This window comes from Rhineura floridana, chromosome 16 (assembly GCF_030035675.1).
Source record: "Rhineura floridana isolate rRhiFlo1 chromosome 16, rRhiFlo1.hap2, whole genome shotgun sequence".
NCBI lineage: Eukaryota > Metazoa > Chordata > Lepidosauria > Squamata > Rhineuridae > Rhineura > Rhineura floridana.
Window position 1 is genome coordinate 10,806,714 of NC_084495.1, and position 17,944 is coordinate 10,824,657.

The following is a 17,944-nucleotide window of genomic DNA, read 5'->3' on the forward strand; positions in this document are numbered from 1 at the left end:
CAGCTCCACTGCACCCAGCAAGTTGCTTCTAACAGCAAGGCGGACTACCAATTGACAGAAGAAAAAACACCCTGGGTTTCTCCTGTACTTTTAAATGCAGGTTGATATACAGAAATCAGGAGGTGAAGCCTTTCACAGCACAGAGATAAGAACAGTGATTAATTGCTAATTTCTGCAGATGGAGCTCCTCTTAAAAGCCAGGGGAGTAGGAAGAAAGGGCAGTACGATAACTGGAGATTCCAGCAATAAGGATTCCGAACTAGGCTATTTTTGTTTTGTTTTCCCTATAGAAAAGAGAACTAGATTTTTCAACTCAGGTTGGATGCAAAACAGCCACACATATGGTTTAATCAAAGCTAGTTTGCTCCTTTAACAAATATTCACAATCATTGCTAGGCTTCAGCAATACAAAGTTCAGAGATTCCAGATTCAATGTTTTGCATTATGGGTCAAAGTTCACAACAGGCTTGAGGGGAAGGAGGAGAGAGAAAACCTCCCATCAAGGTATATATCACTGCATTTTCTGTTCTCTTTGATCCTTAACCAGCCCTCTTCAGTTCTGTTTCCCATGTTGCACAGGAAGCAATGTCCAGAAGGCCAACTCCTACAGTAACACAACAGACTGATGGGATTCCTCAGACTCCATATCACCACTCTCTTTCCAGACCCTGTGTTCACTGGGATTGCAGTAAGGGTGTTTTCAGTTTGCTAGGGGAAAGGACAAAGTCCATTAACTGCATCACAAGGAGCATGGTGCTGAAACTGGATTTCTCCTAAATCAGGGATGGAGAACCTGCAGCCCGTCTAGAGGTTGTGGCACTCCCACTCCCTTCAGCTACACAGCCATTGTGATGAACACGGCCAACAGTCATGGATGACGAGAGCTGTAGTCCAAAAACATCTGCAGGGCCACATGTTCTACATCCCTCTCCTCGATTCAGTTACACGAATGTTGCATGAGGTTCCCTTCCCAAAGGCAAGACCATTATGGATGAATGTGATGGCTGATTATAGCTCACTGCCTTAAGATGCTATCCTGAAATCAAAGGGGCTCTTAGCACCAAGGCTTCAGGAATCTTAGGCCCCATCGGCACTATACTTTCAAAGCAGTGGTGTACCACTTTCAACTTTCATGGCTTCTCCCAAAGAATCCTGTAAGGAGTCCTGAAAGTTAGGAGAACCCTGTTGCCCTCACAGAGGTACAGTTCCCAGGATTCCCTAGGAAGAGGGACTGATTGTTAAACCACTCTGGAAATTGTATCTCTGTGATGGGAATAGGGGTTTCCTAATAACTCTCAGCACCCTTAACAAACAACAGTTCTCAGGATTCTTTAGGGGAAGCCATAACTATTTAAAGTGGTATAATACTGCTTTAATTATATAGTGCAGATGGGGGCCTTACATTGGGGACATTGAGTTGCCTTCAGCTCCAGTTCAATGGAAATAAGATGCTCAGCATTATGGAGAAGAGAATGGTCACCAGGCAGGATGGGTTCTGTTGCCATGTACTCACAGCTGTTGCCTTATACAGACTCAGTTAGAACGTGGTTTTTATGTTTCTAATTTTTGTTTGTTTATTTGGGAGGAGGGAAAGACTCACCAACACAAAAGCACCAATATTCATGACATTGTCGCCAGGCTGCCCAGGAATGTAATTGCTATCTGTATTCTGTATTTCAAAACATAAATTCTCAAAGAAGGATGCTGTGATTGATCTGCTCCTTGATTGATTATTAATTTCTCTCTCTTTCTTTCTCTCTCACTCTTTTTCTTTCTTTTTTTTTGGTTAAATAAAGCAAGCTTCCTTGTGATCTTTCTCATCTCATGACAAGCGAACAGACTGGTGCTTAGCAAACTGTCTGGGTCCTTCAAACAGCCAGAGTGAAAGAGGACTCAAATTCAGTTTCAAAACCAAACAGAAAAGACTAAGAAGAAAATTAAAAAGGGGGTGGAAAGCTGGTTGGGCCGCCATTCCTGTCCAGGTGAGTGCAGAGAGTATCCATGCTGTGCCATCGGTGCTCCGGACATAGCCTAAAGAGCAAAGGGGCTTCCGGTCCTGCCTCTGCCTGGCAGGCTCCCGTTGACCTTAGAAATAAATTAAAGAATTGAAGAGTGGGAAGAAGACACGCGATAGGTTTCTCTTCTGGGGAAAAGGAGCAGAAGACCACTGCCTCCTTCCCCCGTGGACTGTGACTGTTGATTTCCACCTGCCTTTCCTCCAGCAGAAGAGTCCAAGGCTCGACATAGTTCTTGTTCAGTCCTGCCGCAAAGTAACAGGCAAGTGCGATTCAAAATGCTAGCGGCTACTGTTCTTTATAGCCTCCTTTGCTGCAATGATCAAGGGAGTCAGGCTGGAGAGTGGCTTGGCCAGTTTTAAAAACGGATGCTAAAAGGAAGAAGAAAATGGTTATTTGTCATGTATTGAAAGATGGGTGGACAGATAATTAAGTAGGACCGGCAACAGAATATTGCAGTGTATCCTCCCTATGGATGGAGGAGAAATTTGATTTTGTTTGCATTTTTATGAGATAAGAACGAATTCACACTTCCCAAAGCAATACGCAAGCCAGAACGGAATTATCCTTTGAAATTTGCACACCTCCGAATTTTGTGATCCAGATCTCTGGCTAAACACTTTGTACAAAAATGTGTATATTGGGGAAAAGTATGCCCTAAAATATACGTATCAGTGAAAATAACATACAAAAATGCATTGTATTAGGGGAAATTGATGGCAGAGATGTGTAAGTTTAAAAAACTGCTTACAAAATGTGTATATTAGGAGAAATTTGCATTGAAATTCTGACAAATGTTTATCAAGATTTTGATAATCATGTTGTGTGGAAATGTGGAGAACTGAACCTAAGATTTGAAAAATGAGAAACAGAGTAACCAACCTTGACAGATTTGTCCATCCCTAATCCTCCCTCCAAAGAGAAGTGCTCCTGTTCAGAGTTCTAGTCAGTAATTCTTTCCAAGCAGGACATTCCACTCCTCCCCCTGCCCATCATGTTAATCCCCCCACAATTGTCACAATATGTCATCATTTCTGAGCCTGCTCAGACCTCATTGGGCTCTTTGGAGTGGATGTTGGGAGGGAGGATTGGTGTCCTCATGGCTTTTAAATTTACTCCCCCCTCCCTTCCTCTGCAAACATAGGATTTTATTTATTTCCCATGAAATATCTTGAAGTGATTTAAGAGTAAAAAGGTAGGGTGTGTGTGTGTGTGTGTGTGTACACACACACACACAATTTACTATATAATTTAATATATAAAAGTAATTTAATATATAAAAGCAATTACAATCATTTCATGTATAAAAACAATTAAAACAATTCATCCCAAGCATACTGATACTTCCCTCTTGTTTTTGAGTGGTTCGATTTTGGCTACAATTCTGGAAGCACCCGAGTTCACTGTTAGAATACGTGATATTTCCCTTGCGATCATTTGTGGATTTCACTTGTTCAGAAAGATCCTACCCCACCAGGCATTGTCCGCACATGCATTATACATCAATGATAACTGCCACATCAATGAATGTGTTAATAAAGTACTACAAATCCAACACAACAAGCAGAACTTTCTTATCACCCAATGTACATAGTGGCATCAGCTACCACATTCAAGTTACTGGAGGCCAAATCAGGCAATACACTTAGCCAATTGTTCCCACATCCTTGATGCGGAGTGAAAATATTATGTTCCTCTCTGCCCACCTGTTGTGCCTATTGTGTTTCCAAAGCCACTGGATGTTCATGTGTGAGTGTAATCTTTGAATAATGTGGGCAAACATAAAATCCACACGTGAATGGTCGGATTGCATGGATGATCACCACAGATAAAATCTGGGAACCGACCATGGAATCTGGGCTTACACGTGTCATAATTTCACCATGCCGCATGTAGGAGTGTTATGGGATATAAAGAGCGATGTGATGCTGCCCAATTGTCCTGTAAACAAGTGCAGAGCAACCAAGTGATACGTGTGAATCAGCACTCGGTGTCACCAATAACCTAAACTCTTACGCTAGCCCAAGGTCATGGAAACTACTTCAGAACATTAAGAACAGCCCTGCTGGATCAGATCAAGGTCCATCTAGTCTAGCTTCCTGCTTTCACAGTGACCAACCAGATGCCTTTGGGAAGCCCACAAGCAGGACCTGAGTGCATCAGAGCTCTCACCACTTGTGATTCCCAGCAGCTGGTATTCAGACTGAGGCATACTGCCTCCAACAGTGGAGGTAGAACATAGTAATTGTGGCTGGTATCCACTGATAGCCTTACCCTCCATTCATTCATCCCATTCATTCATTATAAAGCCACCCAAGTTGGTGGCCATCATGACACCTTGTGGGAGCAAATCCCATCGTTTTGGTTGCATCCCCACAACACTCCTGTAATGTATGGAATATGGGTGTGGCATATGGGAGGAGCAGAGATCATGGGAAGGCCCCGGGTCAGCAAAGCACCTCCAGAGTGGATCCATAGCTGATGTGGGAACCTGCACATCATCCACTGTTCCCCAAATGATTTCACCATTTCAATATGGAACAGAAGACAACTCCTCCCTCAAAACAGAATGTGTCCTTAAATGCCCTCTCCGATCCTTAACACTTTACCTGCAAGAGTTCTTTTGCAGACCCTCGCCTGTCAACATCCATCTCAAGACAGCGATTCAAAAAGTCTCGGAAAACAGCAGAGAGTCTCTCGGGATTCTGGAGTTCTGGTGTTCCATTTGTAGCTATCAAATACAAGGCCTAAAAGATAAAATGGTCACATGCATTGAGTTTTTGACCTAGCTTCTCTAGCTTCTCCTTTTAGTTCTTTATTTGAGCATTTTTATCCCATCTTAAAAAAAGAAACAGTTTCTTTTACAACCACATAAAAACAAAATGCAATCAATAAAAAGAGATGAGCAATATAAAACTAACAAAATCAACCAGAAAGGGATCAAAAATACACCTTTCTAATACAGACACACACACACATACGCACATATATATATATGGAGGGAAGGAGACCCAGGACACCATGTTCAATCCTGCCGGGTGCTGCTTTGCAAGGGCATTGCCTGCAGGAAATGTGCTGGCGAAGCAGACCCTGCAGAGGCTTCCTGCCTCTTCTCCTCCCCCTGCCCAACCACCCTGCCTGTTAACAGCCCCAGATGACTCTGGGTGGGCCGACCTGACCCAGGAAAAAGCTGGATCTGGAGCACAGCCCTAACATATTATGGGATTGAGGAATGAGATAGATTATTTCTTTGGGTCCCCTTCAAACCTGTGATCTTGTATCTGAAGTTGGGATATGTAAGCAAGAAACCTGCTCTACTGGTCAGACTAGTTTCCTTTGCTAATCTAATAGTTTAGCCACATCAGCCTATGAATTAATGGACTTATTGAATGATCAATCTGCATATCCAAAGGGAGCAATTGGAACTCTTTTCAGGGAAGAGGCCCTCTTCCCCTCATCCTGGAGTCAAGAAAAGCTTGTGTTTCTAGAGAATCTGGGAACTATAGAGACTCACAGAGAGGTCTGCTCTGTGCACCTTGGCTTTGGGGTGCCTCCCTACAAGCCTGATGGAGAGGCAAGATCTATTGGACTGTCAATGTTTTGAACCCCTCTATCTTAGGCTCAGGTTGTGTATGTGTATAAATAAACCGTATCTCACAAAGACACCACAGTCTCTGCTGGCTTTCTTTCCAAGTAAAGCAAACCCTGGATAAGTGCAGGAACCCCTGGAAATCTTGCACCACTTGGAGATTGGGGTGGCGCGCAACAATCTATTACATTTTAAAAATGGATATAAAATGTGTATTTTATGGAAGAATGCACAGGAAAATTTGTATTTTACATAACCGTGCATACAAAATTTGTACAATTTAAGTGCAAATGTTTTGTGCATTCTTTAAAAAAAAAATCCACATAAAATGGGATGGGACAGACCTATGATTGAGAGCCAATGAAACTGAAATGTGATGGAACTGGGCTGCCAGACTCCTTGAGGAGAACATTCCACAAATGAGGTGATGCCACCAAGAAGGCCTCCTTGCTTCACTGGCACTCACCCAGGACCTGGTATGTATCCAATGTGCAATCAACTTGTGAGACTTGTGTGAGTTCCAATACAGTGTACAGGGATGGCTTTAAAAAAGAGAGAGAGAGAAAGAGTATGGGACGTTTGTTCTTACCCTGAGAGGATTTTCATTCAGATACGGAGGTTCTCCTTCCACCATTTCTATTGCCATGATCCCTAAAGACCAGATGTCCACTTTGGGGCCATATGCTTTCCTCGTGACCACTTCCGGCGCCATCCAGTAGGGGGTGCCCACCATTGTGCTCCGCTTACTCTGCTCAGGGGTGATCTGGGCACAGAAGCCAAAGTCGGCTGCAGGAAAAGTAAAGACAGCAGGCTGGAGATATGGTACAAAGCCAGCAAAAGAAGCAAGCAAAAGAGCTGGGGGAAGTTGGGGCAATGAGGGAAGAATGCAAACCTTGAGAAACTGGAGAACAGAGAGAGAAAAACACTAGAACAATAAAGCAAAGACAACATGTGCACTAGGATACCAAAACAAAGATAATCAGGGAGCAACACAGAGAAAATTAAGGACAGCAAGGTGTGTTATATCGAATCAAGCGGAGGGGAAGTTCTGTGCCGAGGGCCAAATTAAGCTTGGCAGGGCCAAATTTGCCCACAAGAACATTTTGGAAACATAGGAAGCTGCCTTACACCGAGTGAGAACATTGGTCCATCTAGCTCAGTACTGCCTACACTGACTGACAGCAGCTCTCCCAGGTTTCAAGAGGGGTCTCCCCCAGTCCTATCTGGAGATGCCAGCTGGGATTGAACCTGGGGCCTTCTGCACCCAAAGCAGATGCTCTACCAGTGAGCTGTTGTCCTTCCCATCCCTCCCCGCATCCACAACCATACTCATCTGATCAGTGACTGCTGCAAACCCCGCTTCCTTTGCCCACAGTTTGAAATCATCCGACATCATGGTGACATCAGGTGACTGACAGATACGTGGCCCCACCCCCTTTCAAAGTAGCCCATGAGGAAAGGTCTGGTGCCTTCCTGGAGATGAAACTGGGTCTTTTTGCGTATAACACGGGTGTGCTTTGCCATTGTGCTATGGCCCCATTTTCACACTTGAAAGCCTAACTGGATGTCAAACGGAACAGTTAAGCACATGCTTAAGTCTCCCCCATTCAAATGGAAGGACCCTTAAAGCTGCTTAATTTCAGCTTCATCGTGCCACATGCATCTCAGGATAAAATCAGGAAAACAAATGGCTACATACTAATATGACTGAGTGTTGCTGCAGTCATTATTAATTCAGTTTATATCCTGCCCTTCCTCTCAAAGGAGTCCAGGGTAGCGAATGCACAACTGATAAGACAATTAAACCATCTAAGAATGGTTCTAATACAGACGCAAACCAGGGAGGATCTTACAAGGTTGTTGAGGAAGGTCTTCAGTAGGTACCGAAAAGACAACAAAGGCTGTTACTACAACTATCTCATTACAACCTGGGTACAAATCAGCAAAGTGCCACCTTCACAGCATAGGAAATGCCAGTTTGGATGCCATTAACTGCAGTAGAGCAGTAGAGGTGGCATGGGGGAGAACGGACAGAGAACAATACTAAACCTCAGAGTAACCCATGAACCTGATTGGCAGGAGATTCAGGACAAACCTGAGAAAGAACTTCCTCATGTGGCATTTAACTAATCTATAGAATTTGCTGCCACAAGATGTGCTGATGACCACAGGCTTCCATGGCTTTAGCAATGGATTAAACCAGTTCCCCAAGGAGAAGGCTATATACGGCGAATAGCCAGGACAGCTACATAAAAGGTCCACTTTAAAAGGCAGTGTGAAACTTGAAATGAGCTGCTCAGGACCAATGGTACAGGGGGCCTATGCCTTCCTTCTCTTCTTGTGAGCTTTCTGTTAAGGTCTGGCTGGCCATCCTGGGAAATAGGATGCTTCTCCACTATCCCACTTTCCACAGTCTGATCATAAAATCATAGAATAGTAGAGTTGGAAGGGGCCTATAAGGCCATCGAGTCCAGCTCCCTGCTCAATGCAGGAATCCAACTTAAAGCATCCTTGAAGGCCTCCAGTGTTGGAGAGCCCACCACTTCCCTAGGTAATCAGTTCCATTGTTGTACAGCTCTAACAGTTGGGAAGTTTTTCCTGTTGTTCAGCCAAAATTTGTCTTCCTGTAACTTGAGCCCATTATTCCATGTCCTGCACTCTGGGATGATTGAGAAGAAATCCTGGCCCTCCTCTCTGTGACAACCTTTCAAGTACTTGAAGAGTGCTATCATATCTCAGTCTTCTCTTCTCCAGGCTAAACATGCCCAGTTCTTTCAGTCTCTCCTCATAGGGCTTGGTTTCCAGTCCCCTGATCATCCTTCTTGCCCTCCTCTGAACCTGTTTCCAGCAGGGCTCTTCTTACATTTTTACGCATATCCAAGACATATAGGGTTGAATCCAGTGTGAATCCTACCTGAAGTAGGCTCGTTGAAAGGAAGGGACGTTATGTTAGTCATCTCATTAATTTCAAAGGGTTAACTCCAAACAGGACTGCATACAGACCGTAAGTCTTAAATGCTTTCCTACTGTAAACCTCAGTCATTAGGGCTCAGATGAAGTCTGATGCCGAGTCTCTTGGGCCAAATACAAAAAGAAAGCCCTAAACCCAAATTCATGAGGATTCAGACAGCAGCAGCAGAGCTGACAAATTGTTTGAAAATTATCATGTGGAGAAGAGAAAAGAAAAAAATGGAGGAGGAAAAGGAATTAAAAGGAGCAGCTAATAAAACAGTTCTAAGACACAGGATGTCATAGGAGACATCTGACTGCAACAATGTTTTGGAGAAGTCCCTCCATTACAGTTTTTAATGAGAAAAATGAGCACCAGCCAAGCATAAGACACCCCCACTTATCACTCCCATGATAAGTGCACTGACAGCTAGAGATGGAGGGCAAAACCATTCATTCTGCATTTTCAGGCAAGTCAGCCTAATTTGCCAGTTCCCAGACTTGCATGTGCATCAGCAATGCAGCTGTCAATCAGTTGGTGCACTCTTCAAATGCGTACTTTATGAGGGAACGGCATACAAAACAACACACTGTATGGGGAAATACATTGTAAAGCATAAAAAAGTACATTTAGAGGAATGATGCAAACAAGATGTGTAAAATTTAAATGCAATTTTTGTGCACTTTTATGCACAAAACTTTGGGCGGAGCAAAACTGACATGGAGTTGCATTCAGCTAAATCTTACTCAGAGTAGATCCATTGAAATTAATGAACCTAAGTTAACCATGTTTTTAACTTTCAATGGGTCTACCCTGAGTAGGACTAGCATTGAATACCACCCATGGAAATAGGGTGATCCATCCATTGTTATTCACTCCCTCTCAATCCTGTCCAGTCCCTACTTAGGCTGACCTTTTTCACAAAGCCTTTGACTCAGCCCCAAAGCATGACTGAAGTCACATCCACACTGCACATTTAAAGCAAATGTAATGCACACTTGAAGCACATGGCTTCTCCCAAAGAATCCTGGGAACTCTTGTGTACCCCTCACAGAGCTACAATTCCCAGTACCCTTAACAAAATACACTTCCAAGCATCACTTGGGGGAAGCCATGCGCTTTAAATGTGTGGCGTGGATGTGACCTGAAATAAATATCCCCAGTTAAATGGAAAGCATGTGCTAACTTCCATTTGCTCACATTCATTCTTGGCTGCCTTGGACCCCTCCTTCAGCAGTTCCTTCAAATTTAGACTGCAAGTTCTTCGTAGCAGGGATCTTTCCGCTTATGCACTATGCACATGAACATAAGATGAGCCTGCTGGATCAGGCCAGTGGTCCATTTGTCCAACATCCTGTTTTCACAGTGGCCAACCAGATGTCTACAAGAAGGATGTGAGCACAACAGCACTCTCCCCTCCTGTGCTTTCCAGCAACTAGCATTCAGAAGCATACTGTCTCCGACTGTAGATGCAGACAGTAGCCAATATGGCTAGTAGCCTTGATAGTCTTAGCCTCCATGAATTTGTCTAAGCCTCTTTTAAAGCCATCCAAGTTGGTGGTAGCCACCACTGCCTGTTGCGGGAGTGAATTCCATAGTTTAACCATGCACTGCACGAAGATGTCGTTTTTGTTGTCTGCCCTAAATCTTCCAACATTCAGCTTTATTGGATGTGCACGAGTTCTAGCGTTATGCACATGGATACTGCTACATAAAAGATATGGACGGTGACATAGCTACGCAGGTAAACAGTCCCCACTACCACCACAAAACTGCCACTGTCCAAAAAGCAAAACAGCCACTGGCCACCTCCTGCAACCCCCAGGAGGACTGTGGCGAGGCACGTATGCCCTTCAGGAGTTACAAAGGGCCACAGTGAGGCAGAGGAGTGCAGCTGGCAATGGAGTTGCATCCCAGCTCCAATTCAACACTGTAAGTTGTTGCATCAGCCCTGGGCCCGGATAGCTGATGCTGTGTTGGGCTTTGATGCTCAGTGGACCCAACTGGAAGCTTGGCAATGCAGGCTAGCAGTCATGATTATCTTCACAGACGCACTCACATACCCCTTCCTAGTCAAGGTGATCTTTTCCCCCTTCTATTATTTTTTTTCTTGAATGGCAATATAAGGAAATCATCAAGAAAAGTGGCACTGGCTGCCCATTGGCTACCAGGCTGAGTTCAAGTTTTGGTGTACAAAGCCCTACGCAGCTTGGGACCAGGATACCTGAAAGATTATCTTACCACTTATTTACCCAGTCAATCACTGCTCTCTGCAGGTGAGGGCCTCCTGCAGATAATGGAGGATTTTTATATATATCCACACATCTAATCATAGATATCGGAAGGTATATGTTTATGAAAAATAAGAAAATCACAAGGAACGAGGCAGGGGAGCCATAGGCCGTTTGAAGACCCCAAAGATCCAGTCTCACAGAGAAATGCAGGCCTGTGAGTATGGCCTGGAGAGCAGGCAATGGTCAAGTTCACCTCACTTTGAACCCCTGCTTTTGCCAAAATAGGCCTGTGTGTGACTGATTTTAATTAATAAGTATATTGTTTGGAAACAAATGAGCATGTAATCTATGACTGATTTTTAAACTGTTTGATCCTGGGAAAGTAATTATTAGTTGGCAAATTATACACATATTTTATTCTTGTTCTAGTACAATGGCACCGACTAGCGGAAAAACTTTGTAACATTATCAAATAGTAATGAGAGAAACTTTGAGTTTTAAAATGATCTGGTGTGTTTCATTTAATAGAATGCAAACTCTGTAAGTGGGTTTTCATGGTAAAAAGGTATTTTAAGGTGGTTTGCCTTTGTGTTCTTCTGAGGCTGAGAGATAGTGGCTGGCTCAGAATCACCCAGTGCCTTTCCTTAAATGTATGGTCTTCAGTCATAGTCCAGAACTATAATCATAATCCTTATCTATAGTTATGCAGTTTCTTTAAGTAGGAATGGGATTTCTAAGAAAATATAAGAAATAAGAACCCCTATAGCGAACTAATAAAACTGTGGTGCTCATGAACTTCCAGTCACCCTAAGTTGAGCGAGCCAAACCCAGCCTGGTATCATTAGGGAACATGTTGTAATATCTCCTGGTATACCTGGGTCAGCCTGGCCAATCAGGAACAATGGTAATAGAAAGTACCGGGTGTACTTGAAAGCCCGCTCACAATAGCAGAATGTAGAGTATGGTAGTAACTGGTTTCAACTGGCCTGAAAAAGCAGTAGTCATGGGAGACAGCAGGACAATGGTGATATTAATAAGACAGACAGAATATTGGAATCAGAAGTATATTAAAACACTGACAAATTACCTGTACACGTGTTCATGTAGAATTACCTAATGTTTTCTGATTGGTTTGGAAAAATTGCAAAGAGGAGAACTGTTATGTTATGTGGGAAGGAACTTGTGGGACTGGTAAACTAATGTCACATGTGTACTTAGTACTGTATAAAAGATCCATGCAAACTGTGCTTTACTGCAGCCCCCTCCAGACTCTCAGGGAGGCTGACCCTGCGTATGCTGGTAAAGAATAAAGGCCTACCTTTTTGCTTCCAGCCTGTGTCTTCAAATTTCTTCAAGGACCCCCAGTCCAAAGAACCCAAAAATTCTTCAACACAGATACCATCTTATCAGGAGGTTCATTCCGTACAACATAGGAAGCGGACCTTTAGTGTTGTGGCACCTACCCTTTGGAATTCCCTTTCTGGTGCCTATTGAAGACCTTCCTCCTTCAACAAGCCTTTTAAGTAGAGACCTTATCCCAGACTGCTTCTGTGCTAGAATTCCTTTTAAATATGTTTTTAAAGTTGTTTTTTAAAGATATTTTAAAGATGTTTTGCTTTAATATGTTTTAAAGTCTTTTGTTTTTAAGAAGTTTTAAAGTGCTTTTAGTATTTTGTTTGCTGCCCTGGGCTCCTTCTGGGAGGAGGACAGGATATAAATTGATTGATTGATTGATTTGATTTGATTTATATCCTGCCCTTCTTCCATTAGGAGCTCAGGGCGGCAAACAAAAGCACTAAAAACACTTTAAAACATCATAAAAACAGACCTTAAAATACATTGAAACAAAACAACTTTAAAAACATAAAAAAGGTTTAAAAACATCTTAAATAAAAAGGGTTTAAAAACATATTGTTTAGGAAAAAAGGTTTTTGAAAAAAACATATTAAAAAGCAATTCCAAATAAGAAATAAGAAAACAAGCAAGAACAATACTTTTTTAGGAATATCTCCAGTCCCAACACAAAAGCCACTCTCTATTTATAGCCTCTCTACCTCCATTGTTGATTAACTGTAGGTGATCATGATGTGCCTATCACTGCCTTACAGACTTCTTCCTCATTAGGTCGATTAATATTTATTCTTTCCTCTTCTTTCTGCCCATGTTCTCTACAGTAACCACATTTCACTATGTCAGGGGTTCTTAAACTGGTCTGTGGACCACCAGTGCTCTGCAGGCTTCATTCTGGTGGTCCACAGCATGTCTGTGGATTTGTGGTTGAGGATGGGAGGCAGCACCTCCAGAGCATTATTTATTCATATTGTATTTTTCAAATGTATTTTTATGGCTTCTTTTGCATTTTATTAAATTGTAATTTGAATTTTATAGAATTCAAAATTGCAACAATATTAATATTATTAATATTATTAGTAGTAATATTAATGTTATAATAATATTATTGCTATTATTAATATTAACAACATATATATAAGAAATAAAAACAATTAAATACAATTAAAAATCATACAGTATCGAGCACAGCACATTACAATTGGTACAACAAACAAAAAAATCATTAAGTGGTCCGCCAAAGCCCTCAGCAATTTTCAAGTGTTTCATGGCTGAAACGTTTGGGAACCCCTGCATTATGTAATTCAGGAGAGTGCACAAGGCGGGACAGGATCTGCTGGTAGGTCTCAGGGTGATTTGCAGTCAATGAGCAATACCATCAGGCTTCCAGTCCTTTAAGAACAGCAACAACAAAAATGTTTCTTCTTTGGGGGACGGCTGCTGAAATGAAGAAAGCTGATGGACAGGCAGGAGTGGATTTGTGTGCGAAAGGACTGGGAGACACCTTCTGGTTCCGAAACCAGATTTCTGGGCTGAAGTGCTCTGATCCTTAATTTTAACTGTACAAAAGCCTGCCTGTGTCACTGTTCTGTTTCTGGCTTTGGCTGGCAGATTTCAAGGATTTGGGGAAGGACCGGAGCCCAGTAGTAGAGCATCTGATTTGCATGAGAAGGTCCCGGGTTAAATCTGTGGCCTCTCCGGGGAATGTGCCCCGCTGAAACCCTGGAGAACAGCTGCCAGTCATCACAGACATTACCGAGGTAGATAGACCAATGATCTGATTCGATATGAAGCATATTCCTATGTTCCAAGGTTCCAAAGTTGAGAAATAATACCAATCTATCAACTCTGAAGTCTGCCCCCTCTCCTGTAATGCACTCCCCTGGCTCTGAAAACCAGTGTATTGTAACAGATATAGTCTCAAACCCAGAGCTTGGAAAAGTTACTTTTTTGAACTACAACTCCCATCAGCCCTAGGCAACATGGCCACTGGATTAGGCTGATGGGAGCTGTAGTTCAAAAAAGTAACTTTTCCAAGCTCTGCAAACCACAGTTTAGATTGCTGCTCAGCTATGAAGCTCACTGGGTGATCTTCGGCCAAACTCTTAGCCTAACTCTTTAGCCAAGCCTACCTCACAGGACTTTTGTAAACATAAAATGGGGAGGGAGATCTTTACTGCTTTGAGCTCCTTGGAGCAAGGGTGGGAAAACAAATGCAATAAATAAAATAATCTTGTATTCACCTTTACACTTCCACTATGCTTATCTTTCAGTTGCACTAGGCATGGGGAACCTTTGGTCCCCCAGTTGTTGCTGAATTACAACTCCCATCAGCCCCAGAAAGCATGGCCAATGGACAGGAATGATGGGAGTTGTAGTTCAGCAACATTTCGGGGCTGAGGCAAAGGTTCCCCACACCTACATTGTACCTTGGAAGTTGACGCTGCTAGTTGTTCTCCCAAATTATTAGTGGTGGAAGATGATCACCTACGTAAGTGGATAAACAAGAATAATTATGTAGAGATGGAGAGTTATGCACAACTGAAGCTCCCTTAGCTGCCCAAACTGCCACCATTTCTCATCTGTTCTCCTGTTATTTCTTGTTGGAAGGGAAAGAGAGATGCCATCACTCCGCCTTGAAGACTGGCGAGAGAGTTACCACACCACTGTCGTTGCAGTGATAGAACCTCAAAGAGAATACTTACTGAGTTTGACAGATCCATCCATCCCGAGAAGAATGTTGTCACTCTTGATGTCTCTATGGATCACTTGGTTTGAATGCAAGAAATCCAGCGCTTGCAGGCACTGATATTTACAAAACAATAAGAAACTTTCAGAAAGAGCACAGTGCAAGGAAAGGGTCATGATGTGACTTCTTAGGAAACAGTGGGGGTGAAGTATATTGGCTGATTGATTTTTGTTTTCATTTCTAGATCAATAGTGAAATGTCGGATTTATGCTATGAACTGAGCAACTTGCTGCTTGAGTACTCTTTCATTCATTCATTCTTTCATTTCAGTTCCTTACATTTATATCCCACCTTTCTTTGGTCATGGAACCCAAGGCAACATACACATGGCTCTCAGGCACTGACCAGATCTGGATCTGCTCAGTATCAGCAAGGTGCTGTCCACATGAGCCTTCAGACTATACCCAGCACTACCACCTCTTCCTCCTCCCAACAGAGATCCACACTACAGAGTTCTTTTCATCGGCCAAATTATTCCTCCATTCCGCAATAAGTATCCAGCAACCTTGGGCACCTGTTTTGGTGCTAGCATCTGTTCTGCTCTACCCCCTCATCAGGAAAATAGAAACCACAGTTTTAAATTTCCACAGTGCCCTGGAGCAATGTTACATCAGGCATAACTGGCTAGCTCCACCTACCGCTATCCAGTAGATATGCCAAAAGGAGTCAACAGTTTGGTTCATATGTATATATCACAGCCTAACCAACTTCGATATGCATGAGCCTTGTGCCTTCACACTCCATCTTAGCACAGTGCCCGTTCCCTCTTCCCTTCTCAGTGTGCTGCGATTAGAAGTCTTCAGTTAATCATATTTTCCCATTATAGTCAAATCAGGAAACAATGGGTTGTATTTAATTTTAGACCAGTCAGAGTAGGCCCAGTGAAATTTAATGCATATGTTTAACTTAGGGCCACAGATTTCAATGGGTCTACTCTGAGTAGGATTAACATACAACCCTATGGTTAGTAGATTTGACACAAGCCCAGATCTTAAACCCTGGTTCGAAGAAAGCTTAAGATCCTAGATTGTTCCAAACCTCGTAACCATCGTTTCCTGGTTGAGACATAATGGAAAACTATGGTTAAAGATTTCTGGAGTTAATCACAGTGACCTGAGAAGGAAAGAGACAGCACAAGTATATTTCATATCTCAGCTTATTAAGCCAAGATACGTATATTCAGACCAGACCAACATACTACAAGCAAAACAGTTCTATGAAAACTCCAGTTAAAGGAGACCATTGGGCTGTCACAGCATGAAATTACTCACCTCCCTACAGACAGCAGCTATCTGCCCTTCATCCATGCAAGTTTCTGTAACAACGTCGGTCAAAGAACCACCAGCCAAGTACTCCATGACTACCCAAAGTTCATCACCGACCAGGTAACTGAAACATCACATTTAAAAAGTCATTAGTGGGTGAAAATGGACTAATATCAATTCAAAGATGCTGCCAAAATATGAATGCTGCAGTCCGCAACCCAGATTTTGGAAATCCTTCCCCCACTTTGTCCATCCTTTTCTTGATATTTAGCTAAATAGGCCTCAAAAGGGCTGGAATTGCTAATAAAGTACTATTGCTGGGTTTCATTTCATTTTCATCTCCAAAGCTATATGTTGCGTCCTCATTCTGTAGGACCCGAACACACAACAGAGAGTAACAGAGTAATTCTCTGAGGAAGCCAGCAGAAGGAGTGCCAGTGGAGGAGGAGCTGGCGGGAAGCTCCATGACATACATTTGCCCAGAGGTTGGAAAAGTTACTTTTGTGAACTACAACTCCCATCAGCCCAAGCCAGTGGCCATGCTGGCTGGGGATGATGGGAGTTGTAGTTCAAAAAAGTAACTTTTCCAACCTCTGCACTTGTCATTCGGTAGCTGCCAGGCCGGCGAAAAGTTGGTTCAGCTGGGAGCTGTGCACATTAATTGAAAAAAAAAAAGGCGGTTCTTCAAAACAGCCCTACCGGCGAGTAAGCACTCCCCATTGACTTCCATGATAATTATTTTCTTAGACTGACCTTTTTCTCTGCATAACTTTGGACTGGATTGGGAAGCACTCTGATGGGAGCTGGATATTGCATAAATCTCCCCCCCCCAGCCCCACCTCCGACATGCTCCTGGAATACCCCTTTCTTGGGCCTTACGCTGGCTTCCACCAGCACCCCTTCCACCAGGCTCAGCTTCCCTGGTGAACCCCTGGCTGAGCCGGCAGGGTCTTGGCTCCGCTGCGGCTGAGCCGGGGCAATGCAGAGCCTGGAGGAGCCCGGCAAAGTCAGGACCCTGCCGGCTCTGCCAGGGATCCACCACATTGAACTGCCCTGAGCCTGGTGTAAATGCGAATTGGATTGTGCCCTAAATCTGGTCCTCCATATAAGGCTAAGAACTGTATTTCGATTGTAGACTCAACTCTGTGAACCTGAATTTCTACCCAACGTCTATTATTTTGAAGCTTTGGTGAAGAAACCAGGGAGAATAGCGTAATCTCAAAATTTGAACCCTAACATTTTGAGTGCACTTAAGAACTTTTGTACTGTTGTTTTGGAGGTTTTAACCCTCAATTTCTTCCAATTCTGGTTTAGATATTAAGCTTCTGTTTTAATATATTTACTATATTTTTATATTTTATTGTGTAGTTTAATATAAATCTCTCAGATAGCTTTTGCTATTAGGCAGTATATAAATACTGTTAAAACAGCGGCTCCCAGACTTTTTTTCCTGACAGACTACTTGAAAATTGCAGATAGTCTTGGTGGACCACTTAATGATTTTTCTACCTATTGTAGCAATTTAGATGCACTGAGCTAGATGTTACATGATTTTAAATTGTATTTTAAATTGTATCTTTATTGCTTCTTTTATTTATCATATTATATTTTATGATATTACAATTTGTATTCCATAGAATTCAAATTGTAAATAAGAAATGAAAGAAGCTATTAGTAGTAGTAGTATTTATTTATTTATTTATTAAATTTATATCCCGCCCTTCCTCCCAGTAGGAGCCCAGGGAGGCAAACAAAAGCACTAAAAACACTCTAAAACTTCTTAAAAACAGAC

At 42.7% G+C, this 17,944-nt stretch overlaps 1 protein-coding gene across 9 annotated transcripts in view; it reads right to left on the bottom strand.

The window, feature by feature from the left end:
- Positions 1-339: 339 nt before the first annotated feature.
- The window catches only part of PAK3 (p21 (RAC1) activated kinase 3), a 238,464-nt gene continuing 220,859 nt past the window's right edge, over positions 340-17,944 (bottom strand). For all 9 annotated transcript variants that reach the window (XM_061598595.1, XM_061598594.1, XM_061598589.1 and 6 more), the window contains 5 exons: positions 16,159-16,276; positions 14,844-14,943; positions 6,194-6,390; positions 4,625-4,762; positions 340-2,386 (listed from right to left, as the gene is read on the bottom strand). In XM_061598595.1, the coding sequence (XP_061454579.1) occupies positions 2,297-2,386; positions 4,625-4,762; positions 6,194-6,390; positions 14,844-14,943; positions 16,159-16,276 (643 nt within the window). In that variant the 3' untranslated portion in view covers positions 340-2,296. The remainder of the gene's footprint in view (positions 2,387-4,624; positions 4,763-6,193; positions 6,391-14,843; positions 14,944-16,158; positions 16,277-17,944) is intronic.